We start from the raw sequence: 15227 nt of genomic DNA, 5'->3' as shown, positions 1-15227 counted from the left end.
GCTGCTTTTAGAAGCACTTCATCCGGCTAAAGGAAATTAATGAGCTGAAAGATCTGCCAGGGCCGCCCTCACGCTGGGTAATTTTAATCATTCGTCTGATAATGCTGCGCGTATTTCAGAGACACTTCAGAGAGCAAAGTTCATTCCGTACACAAGAAAAGCTTTCAAACTAGAAGAGGAGTCTTCAACTTCAGTTCATCTGATTGCTATATGGAGCCGATAGTAATCCCGAAATTTGCTAGCAAAAACATTCTTAACATTTAATGAAAGATAATGTAAAAACACTTCATTACAAGCAGTTTTAGAGCATTTCTTTTAGTCCATTCATCGTGAAATTTTCACACATAATAAATGACAGCTAGTGTGTTTAAATGATGTACAAAAATAAAAATACAATATGGAGGGAGATGCTAATAACTTGACAAGAGGTAACTTAAAGAAACCACAAAGAAGCTCCACCCCACTACTACAGTATGTTTATTAATGTAACATGAAATCGGCCGATATTATTGGTTATTAGAATTACAAAGCCTATGAAGTTGCACAGTAGTAGTATTATGATTATATTATAATCATTTTATGCATTTACCTGCACCTAAATTAGTTTTACATTACTAAAAAGATGGATTTTCAAACTTTTGAATGATGTTTCCAAACCTCTGCATGGTAGAGTACGTTCTACCAAGAAACAGTCAAAAACAACACTGAAGCAGCTCAAGAAGACACCATGTGAAATGTATATGTTGTACATTTTGTGGCTGTGTTGTTATAATCCAAAAGTCTTTGTTTGCCTGTAACTAATCGCTGATCTGGCTTTTAACAATATTAATAAACAGTAAAAGGCTCCAATAATTGCTCTTATGCACAGCCTCCCTGGTGGATTTGGAACTCAGTACAGTTTGACTTTGGGACAGCAAGGCAGCTGAAGATGGAGAGAGGGCCAGTCGTAAATAAGGGAGCGAGGAGGTCATGTTTGGTAACTGTAGACTCCAGCCAGCAGAGCAGCCAACAGAGCACAGTGAGGTTAAAATGACCTCCCACTATAGCCTGTCTTCAGCAACCCGTCTGCACAGCTCCTTATCAAGAACTAAAAAGGCATTTACAACATAACTGTCAGATACTGCTGTTGTAAATCAGTGTCAGCACTTTCTCATTTCTCTTCTAAAAGTCGATGGCTTTTCAGGCAAGCCTTGAAACAGGAAAAAAGCACGTATTTCACAGAAAAGAGGCTTTGTCCTTAGGTTACAGAGTAAAACTGAATAGGACAGGAAAACAAAGACTGAATTCCAAAGAAATGCTTATTGGATATCCTGTGCCTTTCTAAATAAAGTGTGTCAATGCCATTAGCTCATGTTCTGTGTGGTGAACTCTATGAGGGGGGACATTTAGGATTTGGCCTGGATGTTTGAGCAGCCAGCCTCCCCTCAAACAGAGGCCAGAGAGGCCTAGTTTACCTTACTGTCCACTCTCTTAAAGGGCCCAACTCCTGTAAAAACAAAGTTTCCTCTTGTTCTTTAACCCTTAGGACTAACCAAGTAGTTTTTGTTATTGTGTTTTTAAGACTCATATATTTAAATGACCTGTGTTCTGATTGGCTGTCCTATTGTGTCTTCAAAAGCAGCCTAGGCTGAAACAGGCCTTATAACTTGGGTGTTAATGGGCAGAGCTAAACTGCTGTAGGCTGAATAGGTAGGTATGTTTTACTGCATTGCTTTTTGTGACATCACAAAGAAAATTAATTCAAAGTGTTGTTTTTGCAGCTTAGTTTTCATATATATGAAATCAGTTTTCCATGATACAGGCCCCTTTAAAACACCAACATTTGGCATCCAAGGCACCAAACCTAGAGAGTTCATACTGATCACTCTGCTTTTTACAATGTTCTCGTCTTGTTGTATGGATGTGAACTGAGCTTTAGATATTGTCTAGTGAAACTTCTGTTAAACATCCTGAATGGCTTCTTGCAGAGTGATTTGCTTACGCAACACACACATTTCCCAACAGCAGTGTTTCTGAAAGCCCCGTCTTTTGTTATTAATAAGCAGCCAGTGCTTGGATACTGATATCAGCAGCTGTGATTGTGGTTCTGTTCTAACTGATAAACTTGATTTCAAATGTCTGGCTAAAAGAGCCCCCCATGCTGTTTTTATCAGTGATCTCACATCAGTGTTCTGAGGTCATTAACATAGCTGGAATGGTGTTAATAGTGGTATCGAGCGGAGAATGCACAGCTCCCCCCAAGGCCTCCCACTGGCCTGAGTGGACAATACATGTTAGAAATGCAAAGTCTGACATTTGGCTTGAGCTGGCTGTGCTTTGCTCAAAGCTCCAGTCAAATGACTGCGATTAAATTACCATTAGTTTGCTCTTTGGAGCTCAGATGAATATGACAAAGAAGGAAATGTGGAGAAGCAGGCAGACGGAGAAGAAGGGGAAAGGACAGTGGAAAACGAGTGCAGGAAAATAAGGTACCTGGTTAAATAATGAAGCATAGACCTACCGTGTTGCCGTTTTCCAGCCAAGTTATGGAGGGGATGGGGTTGCCAGTGGCATTGCACTCCAAAGCCACTTCTGTTCCAATCTGCACCTTCCTCTCTTTTGGAACTTTAAGTATTTTAGCAGGAGCTGAAAAAATGAAACATTTTAAAAAAAAATCTGCAAATTAAATCACAAAGATGCAAGCAGTCATTCAGAGTGGCCTATGTGGAATGTGCCATTCTATAGAAACTTACAGGATGAGTTGCTCACAGTGGTGGTGAAGGGAACCAGTCATTTGAAGCATTCAGTGCCTCTAAAATAGCAATTCAAGGGGCCACAGGGGGTCTGCAGTAAAATTCTAGAAGTTCTTTGATCTTTGATCTCTACTTATTAAGTTTTCATTTTGTCAGTTTATTAAATCTGCTTCTGTTATACCTAAAAAGTCCTACTTTATTACATTACATTATTAACATGAAATACATGCCAACATTTCACAACGTTTCAGCCACCATATGAGTCATTTGTAATGTCATAAAACAAGGCCACGTATTTTGTATGTGTAAGTCAGCTATGGGTAGAAACAGTCTAGGTTCTGATAAGACATGGATTTCATGTTTGTGCTGTTTTTTTTTTCAGCAGAGGAATCATCACAGGTTTGCTTCCAACCACACAAAGTTGTTAAGTAATCGGACTTATATGGTTTCTGACACTGTATGACAAACTGTTATCTATAAAAATGGACACAAGTTTAACAATATAGTTAAAAACAGGGGTAGCAGCCATGTTGAAGCCTAAATGTTGACCATTTTTATAGATAACAGTGTTCGTACGGCTTTAGAAGCCACATATTTGTGAATAATTAAAGGAGAACCCCACTGATTCTTAAAAAAATCTGCATAATTAAATGGTTAAGATGTAAACAAAGTCATTCAGAGTAGTTTGAGGCAAAGAAAATTCTAGAGAAACTTAGAAATTCGGAATTGTTCACAGTGGTAGTGATATGAACCAGATGTCTGAAGAGTTTAATGCCTCTAAAAGCTCCATCACAGAAAGTTATTACATGACGTGGCAATAAATACTCAGCCTGATGTCTGAGACATTGTTTTGCAATAGGTTTGAGAGAAGGTTTTGGCCTAAAATGTATTTATTTTAATGGGTTCATGGTGGAGGGATACATGAAGGGTGTTCTAAAGCAAAAGAGTCCCCAAAGAAAACTCCAAGAAAAGTCCCCAAAATAAACTGACTATATTTGTATGGTAGACATCAGGACTCCTGGTTCTTATCACTACCACTGTAAAGAAATCTGAGTCAGTAAGTTTTTCTACAAATGAGCCATTTCGCATCAAATCACTTTGAATGACATTATTTACATTGCAACCACTGAACCAATTCAGTGGTTGAAATGTAAATAAAATTGTGTAAGTCAGATTTTTGCCAATCTATTCCTTTTAGTAGCTTTACCTTGTACTTCGATGGTGACCGGTTTTGAGACGGCAATCCCAAAGCTGTTTTTAGCTACACATCGGTACTGGCCAGCGTCCTCCTTCTTAATACTGTGAATTTTTAAGGCACCAAATTCCAAAATCGAAATTCGGCTATCAACCTGCAACAGTGACGCAGCACAAAGACAAGGAATTAATATTTTCTATTGTTTTCTTTACCACTAAAAACAAAAAGAGTCAAAATCTGACTTTGATAAATATCCACTTTTTCTCTAATACAAAAGTGTTAGATTAACAACTGGAAACTTTTAGAGAACCCCTAGATTTACCTTAATTAAATCCTCATCTTTAATCCAGGAAATATCTGGTTTGGGATATCCTAACGTTACGCATGGCAACACTGCCTTGGACTCCAGTAGCAATGTGATGTTTGTTGGATGTCTCTTAATTTGAGGCTCTGAAAGAGTAGCAGGAATTTAGGATACACATAGAAATTTATCTCAAAGACTGTGAAGTTCTTAAAATGGACAACACAATAAGCAGTAGTTCATCTGCTGCTGCACAGTTTGTGTTGGTCATCCTCTAGTCCTTCATCAGTGGTCAGAGAATGCTGTGCATAGGATGCAGTTGGCTGGATATTTTTGGTTGGTGGACTATTCTCAGTCCAGCAGTGACACTGAGGTGTTTAAAAACTCCAGCAGCACTGCTGTGTCTGATCCACTCAGACCAGCACAACACACGCTAACACTCCACCACCACATCAGTGTTACTGCAGTGCTGAGAATGATCCACCACCCAAATAATACCTGCTCTATGGTGGTCCTAGGAGGTCCTGACCATTGAAAGGGGGCTAACAAAGTATGCAGAGAAACAGATGGACTACAGTCTGTAATTGTAGAACTACGAAGTGCTGCTATATGGTAAGTGGAGCTGATGAAAAGAGTGTAGATATACAGAGGTGTACTTATTGAAATGATGGCATCATTCTGTAGTTCTTCCCTTTGGCAAAAAGAAATGGGATTTTCAAAACTCAAAAAGGTTCCTGTTAACCATTTTTCCAATAAAGGTCCCAAGATCATCTGAATTAGAATGTCATTAAGGAGTTGAAATATGAATATGGTTATGTCCATGCTAATAGCAAACTACCACTCCTGCACAATGATATTGCATAAAAGTAAGAATACATGAAAGTGTTTACTATTAAGCTTCAACACTAACATATAACAGCACCAGCTACTCCAAATATACTTACTACTGCTTAACTACAGCACTTATATAAAATATTTTTTTGATATATTTTGGTAAGGGTGCCAGTTCAGTGGGCAGTGTTGTTAGCTCACATAGTCATATTTCAACTTTTCAGTGACTTCATAATTTAGAGGTTTAGTGACATTCAGAGGAAAGATGTACGTAGGACAAAATGTATCAGGCTTTACCAACATGATTCCAGGAACTTTTGAAGAGGTGTTCTCAAAAATTGTTTGAATATCACTGGATCCTATGAATTAAGAGGTTATTAACCTATTAACTAATTTAAAACACAAACATCGCATATGAGCATTGAGTTGACATCATAAGACTCACTAAAATACCCCACACAAACCACCAAGCATGGTCAGTTATGGTAGTTAAGTTGCTTTGGTTGCAGTAGCCTACAGTTTGAGCAGCTGGTGATATAAAGGAGTTGAAGAGCAGTATTAGAATTACTATTGTTAGCTTGCTTGTAGTTTGAATGTAGCAATATTCATGTTTTGAGTACTTAACAAACTTCTCATTCCAAGAATCCTGTGACGTTTGTGGGAAATGTCTACAAAGGACAAAATGTATTGGCTTTGGAACATTTTTGTTTACCATGGGATGCAATTTTAGAAAATAACAAATCATTTTTACCAACAGAGCATAAACCGTTACAAATGCAGTGCATGGTAGTGATATCATTTGGATGAAGGTCATGGTACGTAATGCGTATTGGATTTCTGGTTTTATATATATATGACTTTACAAGTCATGTGTGAAGTCACGTCATATACTCACATGATGTATATCATATTTAGAGATCATATTTATTATGTACAACATACTCATCTTCAGCTGCAAAGCTCCACAGCTTTTTGCTGGCTCTCCAATTCCATTGTTGGCATTGCAACAGTATTCTCCATTGTCTGAGTCCTTCACATTGGGAATGATCAACATTTGGCCATTTTCTCGGATAATGTATCGTGGATCATAATGCCTGTGGTAAACAAAAAAGCACAACTATTGACATGGAGGGCGCTGTTTCCTGTGTTTTATATCAGAAGATGTTGATTTACAGCATATTTATGGAAAAATGACTGACCGTATGGGGTAATTGTTGCGCGTCCAAGAAATGTCTGCTAAAGGATAAGAGTCTACCTCACATATAAAAGTTGCATTGTGATCCAACAAGGCATCCACAGTTTCAAGTAAGGTTGTGATTCGAGGAGCTGAAAAAGAGATAAAGAAAGAAAGAGGGATGGAGGAGAAGAGGAGGGGACGCAGGGGTGAGGGAGGCAGAGAAAGTGCTTCATTAGCATCAAACTTCTGCGAACTACAGCACACACATAGCACAAATAGCATTCTCAAGCTATTTAGCCTGTACTAGACCTAGGCCTTCAAGGCAACAAGGTTCCAATGAGTCACACGCAGTGGTCAAAACTTAGCATTTCTTGTGGTCAAAGTTAGCTTTCATTGTCATTTATCAAGTTAAGAAGGAGGACAAATTTACAAGAAAAATGGCACACAGCGTTTGACCTCAAATAGCAAACTAAGCATTTATTGTGGCTGTTGTGAAATGAAGCTTTCACAACAGCATAGTTTACATTCTGAACGGTCTTCTTCGCAATACCATGCTCAACTGACCTCAACGAGGGTCACGGAGGGAGAGGAGGCATGCTTCTAATGCCAATAATAATGTGGACGTAGCACTGCTAATACTGCGGATGTTGCGCCAGTGTTATCTCAAAGCTCGCTCGAATAATACTCTAAGGCTTGTTCAGCTAGCTGATAGCATATATACAGTTTCTGGTCATTGTGAAAGAAGTATAAAGGAATGAAATATTCTAAAAGAAAGTCATATTTGAAATCAGTGCGTCTTCAGGAATTTTCTCCTGTTTCTGAAACTGGACTTCTGAGGAATAACACTCAGATCTTCTCACACTGAATGAAACAATGTCCCACAGTTGATTTAAAGTGGAATTCCAGAGATTTTTCAAAACCCTTGCACAATAAAATTGTTGAGATGTAAACAAAGTCGTTCAGGGTGTCTTGGTGTAAAATGGTTAATTGTTGGGAAACTTATAGACTCGTGTTTTAGGGCAAAACTTTATTTCAGAACTATCATAAAACAATGTATTAGGCAACATATTCACATGCAATATCTTTCTGTCGGGTAGCTTTTAAAGGCATTAAACTCTTTGGACGTCTGGTTCTTATCCCCACTGCTGTGAACCTCTGACTGAAGTAAGTTTTTCCAGGATGGCACGTTTCACAACAAACCACTTTGAATGACTTTTAAATGAATTCTAATCATTTAATTATGTAGAAATAAAAATTAATTAAATAAAATCACCCTGTAACTCTTTTGTGTCTGACTCACCCCAGTTTAAGTTGAATATCATTAATGAAAAGATGTGATATCATCTTTTTCTTTATAGCTCTTTTCTACATCTCAGAAATCTTTTCCTTTGGGTTTGGGTAGAGGTTACATTATCAAGGTTCATTTAAGCTTTATAATTCCAAAATGCTTTAAACTAAAATACACTTAAACATGTAAATTCATGAAGATACAGTAAGTGTTTCGAATGAGTCTGTTGTTAGAAAGCAACAGCTCTTAAGTGTAGCCAGCTAATTTGCCTACAGAACCCAGCTACACCTAAGAACCTCTTGCTAGCTGGCTATAGGCTACCCAGTGGTGGAGTTCAAGTGGGAATTGGTGGTTTTAACCCAGCGCAGCTATACTTCACAAGCTACCTTTTCTCTTCAAGAATAAGATAAGACAAGCTACTCAGTACTGCTAATTTTATGGAATGCTAGATAATAAGATAAGTTGCCTCTTGACCTGTTAGATCTTCGGTGGGCATTTTATTCCCTCTGACAAAACCCTTTACCATCAACATTTAGACTATCAGTTATGTATGCATGGTTTAAAAGGGGTGGCTCAAAATTTCTGCCACGTCATTGCCTTCTACCTCGATTTGGGCCAGGTGTTTGTGCCTTAAAGAGGAGAGTCGTTTGCTATCAGCGACCCTGGCAACCCTGACGCTGTACCAAACACTCCACAGCATAATGAAAAGTGTGAGTGCGTGATTCTGAATAACCACCTCTTCACTAGGTGTGCATGCTCTGCCTGATCAGGACTCGTTTGTTTGATTTGAAGAACTCATGTAGTACGGTAATCTCACATATGGATGGAATGAAAATATTAGTAATAGAGTTGTTGATTGATACCACCAGGGTACGAAAAGAGGGGATGGACATTTTACAAGGGGGTTGGCTTGTGTCTTTCTTCCGACAGAGGAGGCATCTCCTTGTATCCCTCTTCAAATCAAGCATTGACTGCACTGAGATCCGTACACTGAAATGAAGGTACAGTACATGTTTCAAAAGATTCTATTGTAAGAAAACAACTGTTATTAAGTCGCTGCACCCCAGCAGCAATAAGCTGTGAACACAGCAGGGAGTGATAGTGTCTGATGCTAACTTCACTTAAATGGCTGCTGTGTTGTGATTGTCATTAACAGTTGTTTAGTCTAGTTAAAAGATTCATCCGCTGGAGGAAACTGCTCAAGTACTAAGACCATCCTGAATTTCTTGCTGCTTTCTTTCTTTTCTTTCATTTCTTTTTAGGATAGATAAGCATTAAACATCACATATAAAACTGGGTGCCACAGAAAGCAATACTGTCAATGTTGTTTTCGGATTTCTTTAAAATCCTGCATGTGGGTCCTCGCTGTGTGATCGCTGCATGCTATGTTTAGTCTCGGCTAAATTAGAGTCATCTACAATTGAAAGCACTAATGTAATTAACGTATGGAACAACAGCATGTGTTGAGCAAGCTATTTAAAGCATCAACCTATGCTTTTCAGGATGATCCTCTTTAAGTAAGAATGGATCAGGCCAGTTCAGGGATGCTGCTATTGTTGTTCTCAGTAAATTAGTCCTGGTCATATCCACTCATGTCTGTTTTAGGCAACCTCAGCCTGTGGACCTGTGTAAACAACATTAGCAAACTCCAACAGACATCAACAGCAATTCAACCAGCACTCGGGTCAGACTTACTGGACCAAAAGCTGTTCTATAGTAGGGGCCAGTGCTTCCCTAAACCTGTAAGCATATTTCTGATGTAGCTAACACTGCCAGAGATGGTCAACATGAGTTTACAGTATTTTCTTGTCTTGGATACTTTATTTGGATAGTCTACTTTAAATGCTTTGTAGAAACATAATTTACTTTCAAGTTAAAATTCAACTAAATATCTACTAAACTGACCATAATTTCCTTTACTTTTAATAAACCTGGCTCTAATTCTAACCCTAATGCTAACCTCAACCCAAAACCTAAACCCAACCCTCACACTGGTCCTAGCCCTAACCCTGGGCTAAATCCTAACCCTAAGCCCACCACTGTTTATAATCAGTTTCAACAGGTAGTTTGTTAACAATTTAAATATCTGTAGATAATCTATAGTGGACTATCCAAATAAAGTGAAACCCTTGTTTTTCTTTTACACTCTTTTTACTGAGATTTTGGTGCAACACAACCAATCAATCAATCAATCATTCAATCAATTAGTATTTAAACTCGACACATTGAGGATGACTTGCATCTGTAATGTAGACAACCATTATAAACAAACAAGAGACTGAAAAGAGTAAATATAATTCTGTATTAATGAAAGAAAATAAATAAAGCATAAAGATAAGACAAAATAAACTTTAGATGCTTTAATGCAAAAAACAGTCATATAGACAAAATTATGAAGTAGAATAATAGAAAACCTAATAAACAACTGAAGAAGATAAAAAAATGAAGACAGTAAAAAAAGAATAAAACAAGTAATAAATAAAAAAGTAAAAAGACAGAAATAACAATAAAACAATGATAAAAATCAACTTAGAAACAACTGAATTCAACTAAAAAAATAAAAAATCAAATACAAAATCAAAGACTTGCACAGTGTTTTTTTTGATAAAATATCTATTCCTGTCAGGAATCTTTAAGTACATAAACATAAGTTATCTCAGGACAACGTATCCTGACCTGTTCCAGTCCCCACACAGTCTGTGGGTCAATCTCGATCACTGCCCCAAAGTCAGCGGCTCACTAATTTACACCATGACTCTGCAAACCTTGCATGCTCCCTACCACATTTTCTCACGGAGATGCATTAGCACTGGCCCACTGCACCTCCCGGAACACAACCTGCCAGTTCCTGATGTGTGAAGCAGCGGATATGTCACCTGTTCCTCGCACTGAAGCTTGCAAGTGCGTCCGCCAAGGACTTCCTCAGCGCTACACAGCGCTAGCATCAATTCACAGCAAGACGGCAATTCATGCACCACATCTTACCATTTCTATACACATACTATCATCAAGAGTTTGCGTCTTAGTTTTGCACTGGAGCTATGGGGCTAATGTATCTAATAAGTATTGGAAATTTCTTGCCGCAAAACAGAATCGTTCAAACTGCATGACTAAATTATCCCAAACTACAGCAACTTACGCACCTTCTGACACTGTATGACATACTGTCATATACTAAAATGTCTGGGCTGACTGGTAACAATTAAGGAGAATGAAAAAATTTAAACAAATTTTCTTTTTTACCAAACGATTCCTTTCAAAGCAGCTCTGATCCCAGATCAAGGCCCTCCTCGGTGGTCTAAGCCAACCGTCACATCATCACTGCTCTGCTGTTTCATTCTGTAATGTCATGATTCACCTTCTACTGTGGCCTACTCTGGATGCTGTGCCAAGCTGGATGTACCGTACCCTAAAGGTGAGGAGCAATATCAATTAATTTTCCTCTTACAGCGCAGATTGTGGTGGGATGGTTTCTCTGCAAGTAATTCAATTGAGGTGAGTCTTACGTCAATGTCAAATTTATGGCTGGCAATCCATCTGAATTTCGCCTGTCGCATCCCATATTACAGCAGATCAGCTTTTAATTGATGAACTGTAATAAAATCATTCTAAGAGGTCAGACTCCTCAGATGTTCAGTGCTAAATGAGCCAAACGAAAATAGTCTAACTCTCCATCCACATCAGTGAAACCTGTTGAGGTAGATCTTTGAAAATCATTCAAATTTGTTCTTGAGAAATGTCCAAAGAAAAGTCTACGTCAAATTCATGATGTGTTCTTAAACCACAGAACTGTTCACACCTTTGTGCTCTTGAGTGTGCGTAGATTCTGTTCTTACCTAAGAACAAATCCCAAATCAGAAAACACTAGTGAATATCAGAATCTTCGTCCAAACTGCAAAAGTGGGTTTTAAGAAGAAATTTCCTCTTAAGAACAGTTGGTGAATAAGCCCATTATTGACATTTTAAACATACCATTCAGAACTGGATTGGCAAACTCTTGCAAAATCTTAGCACAAAGATGATTCTGAAAGGAGTTCGGCTGAGCTAGGCCCAGTTCATACATAGAAATTTAACTGCGAAAACAACCTGTTTTAATTGTTGGTTATGATGTCACAACCATGAACATATTTACATATGACCGCTCACTGAGCCTACAGCTGTCTAGCCCCACGCATTCACACTGAAGTCATGTGGAGTGTTGTTACTGCTGAGCATCTATAGTTATTGTAGTGGAATATGTGGTGAAAATGATAGTTGACCTAACTGAGACACAGTTTTAAAACATGAACTAAGGCAATGTTTTAAACTAAGTTAAAGTAAGCTAACACAGAAAAAAAAACAGTCAAATCAGTTACCTACATTTTTAAGATGCTTACATTTTTTTACATTAGTTTCACATACTGAGCGACAAGGAGAGGATGGAAAATGATCATATAAAAATGAATTGGGCTGGTTTTGGTTCATAAAAAGAAAAAGAAAGGAAAATATAGAATATGGATTCTTTAAAGGGCTCATATTATAGATTTTTCTCATATTTTATTTTGTCTTTCCTTATGGTCCACTTATAACATTTGTTTGGTTTTCTGTACCACAAATTGTTGAAATTATTTTTTACATGACCGTTTTCCAGCCTCTCTTTATTCCTTGGAATTAAACAGGCTGTTTTTGTTACTATGCCTTTAAGAATGATATCAGACAAATGAGCCCTGGTCTGATTGGTTGCCCTTGCTCAAAAAGCACTCAGAGCTGAAACACTCTTTATAACTCCAGATTGAATGGGTGGAGCTAAACTGCTACAGGCTGAATAGGTAGATAGATATAAATGAGCTGGTTCTTGTGACATCACAGAAACAACTCATTTTCCATATAAGGGCTGTATGGACTGGGCAGTGAACTGTACGTTATGAAATGTTTTTACGTATTACATCAAACTCCTTTAAAGCTTGCCTAAAGCTTCACTGTGCTCTGTGCATGAACTCATGAATTGTCTTTTGAATGAGAAGTTTTATGTGCGTATCACATGACCATGACTAGGCCTACATGGATGACTCTCCATCTGGATTTTCGTCTCCCGAAACCATCAAATACAAATCCTCAGCTGTGGGCTCTTTTACATTATGGCCCAAGGTAACATATGACTTCATGCTTCAAATCAGAAAAGCATGGGTTTGAATCCCTCTGTCAGTGCCTCTGCGCTACACACACGGGAGTCAAGTTCCATGTAATAATTTAAGCCACGATTACATTTACCATATGGTGGTGAGAGAAAGTATAGGTCTTTTCACATTTACCATATGGTGATGAATATGTAAAATATGTAAATGCCTCATGTTAAATATGTAAAAGAGATCAAATGAAAGCTTCATAATGTTGTATGTGTGACATGATTTGTGTTCATAAAAATCATTATGCATACAGTAGCAGATTATATTAATGCATGCAACAGTATGTTATTGTTTACACTCATAGAAATCGTTATGTGCACAGTAGCAGCTTATTTTAAGGTGCAAATGCCATTGGCAGTGTCATAACTTCAACACCTAATGCTGGATCTTTCTTCCAGTGTCCACTGTATAACCAAAGCACAGTGAATTCAAAGTTAAAAGAGCTTTTTATGACGCATGTTGTTGTTTGCAACAGGAAACCTGATCTATATGATGATCTATATACTTTTTACGCCACTCAGTATTAATAAAATTATTCCAGTCACTGAGCAATTCCACCATAGCAAGACATATGGACCCACCTCTCTGTAAGCCCCCGATCAGGCTGAAACATGGCAGAAAGAGGATCTGTAGCAGTGGAATGTTTCCGAGGAGCTTCATGCTTGAGAAAGGCTGCGTTTCAAACCAGCTTCAAAAATCCATCCGTCAGCTTCATCTTAAAATCCGAGCTAATTTGTTTCTTTTCAGAAGAGAGGGTTCCCACAGACAGGGTGGTGTGTGTTTAAGTGTGCGTTTGCGGGTATGCGCGTGTAGCAGGCCCAGCCTTTCAATCTGTCACTGCTGCTGTACATGTGCGGTGTGCTGAAGGAGATGGACAGCAGCAGCTGCTCGATATCCATGCAGGGATATGAGGCATCAGAGTCCACAGGAACTGTACAGAGCAGCTTCAGAACAGCAAACAATGCTCAGCTAACACTCACCTCACACAAACCACACATTGCTTCTCCAGGACCTTTACACAGTTAATAATAATAATAATAAGAAGAAGAAGAAGAAGAAAGAGAAGAACTATTTCTACTATTAATTTTACTTTTAATAAGGATAATAACAATAGGAATAATATATTTTGTTATTATTATTGTTTTTATATTAATAGATCTAAGTCAGCAGTTAGAGTTGTAACATTAAAGTGGAACATTTTAAAAACAAATTCTGCAAAATTTAGTCACTGAGATGTAAACAAAGTCACTCAGAGTGGTTTGTTGTGAAACAGTTTGTTGTAGAGAAACATACAGACCTGAATGTCTTCACAGTGGTGACAGGAACCAGGGGTCTCCATATGTACAGTCCAAATATAGCCATTTAATTTACTATCCAAAACCACCAGTGAATCTAAAAAAAGTAAAAGAGTGGCAAATACAGAGATATAAGATATGTTCGAGTACTATTTTGACTTATAATGCTTTGCATAGATCTCTTCATCATGAATGGATTTTGGGAGGAAAAAAAATATCAAAACTTTCTCTCAGAACTTTTGTAAAACAGTGTCTTAGACAAGCAATGTATCTGTATTAACTTACATTAAAAATATATTTCTGTGAGGGAGCTTTTAGAGGCATTAAACTCTTCAGACATCTGGTTCCAATCACCACCACTGTGAACAAATCTGAAGTTTTTCTAGAATGGAGCATTTCACATCAAAACACTCTGAATGACTATTTATGAACTATTTAATCATGCAGAAATTTTATAAATCTAATGGAATTCCCCTTTCAAAAGTAAGTTTATTTGTGAATAGAAATATTTAAGTAAGTAAATAAGTAATTAAGTAAGTTAGTAATAACAACAACAACAATAATAATAATAATAATAATAATAATAATAATAATAATAATAATTTGTATTATCATTATTATTATTATTAATAAACATATGATAACTCATTCATTTAATCTAATTTATAGTCATTTTTTTGCTTTTTTTCTTTTTCTTGCCTAAGCACAAACTTAAAGAAAAGTTTCAATCAAACCATGTGACTAAAGTTTTTATTACTTAATGTATCAACTTAAATCTCCTTTTTGAACAAAACAGCACATAATCCAGTTTTGATTGACATTTGTCTGGGTTTGAGCAACACAAACACTCCAGATTCATTTTACATACCACTTTACAGCCGCTCTTTACAGAATTAAACAGACTGTTTAATACTGTGTCTATGATCTACAAATGTAAATGAGTTCTGTTCTGATAAGTTGTCCTGTATTGGGCCTCGTTCCAAACACAGTCCAGGCTGAAACACTCCTTGTAACTTCACAGAAATAGATGACTATATGTAAATGTATTTGTTTTTGTGACATCACAAAAACAATGAATTGTTTTTGCAGCTTACTTTCCATATATGTAAGGAGTATGTTTTAAGATGTGTTTACTACTATATCAGACTCTTTTAGCTTAAAAAAGATCATTTAGAATTTCCATATACAGGACCAGAGCAAATTCTATGGCAATTTTCTTTATCATATTAAACTAAATATCATC

The 15227-nt window shown here is 37.3% G+C and overlaps 1 protein-coding gene across 1 annotated transcript in view; it reads right to left on the bottom strand.

Annotated features, from left to right (window-relative positions):
• Nucleotides 1-13564, bottom strand: part of musk (muscle, skeletal, receptor tyrosine kinase) — a 34013-nt gene extending 20449 nt beyond the window's left edge. The window contains exons 1-6 of the mRNA XM_036595655.1: nt 13271-13564; nt 6259-6385; nt 6002-6153; nt 4250-4377; nt 3940-4081; nt 2501-2625 (exon numbers count right to left, since the gene is read on the bottom strand). Coding sequence (XP_036451548.1) covers nt 2501-2625; nt 3940-4081; nt 4250-4377; nt 6002-6153; nt 6259-6385; nt 13271-13349 — 753 coding nt within the window. The 5' untranslated portion in view covers nt 13350-13564. The remainder of the gene's footprint in view (nt 1-2500; nt 2626-3939; nt 4082-4249; nt 4378-6001; nt 6154-6258; nt 6386-13270) is intronic.
• Between the last annotated feature and the right edge of the window lie 1663 nt (nt 13565-15227).

This window comes from Colossoma macropomum, unplaced genomic scaffold (assembly GCF_904425465.1).
Source record: "Colossoma macropomum unplaced genomic scaffold, Colossoma_macropomum, whole genome shotgun sequence".
NCBI lineage: Eukaryota > Metazoa > Chordata > Actinopteri > Characiformes > Serrasalmidae > Colossoma > Colossoma macropomum.
Note: the sequence above shows the minus strand (reverse complement) of the source record. Positions and strands in the feature narration are given on the sequence as shown.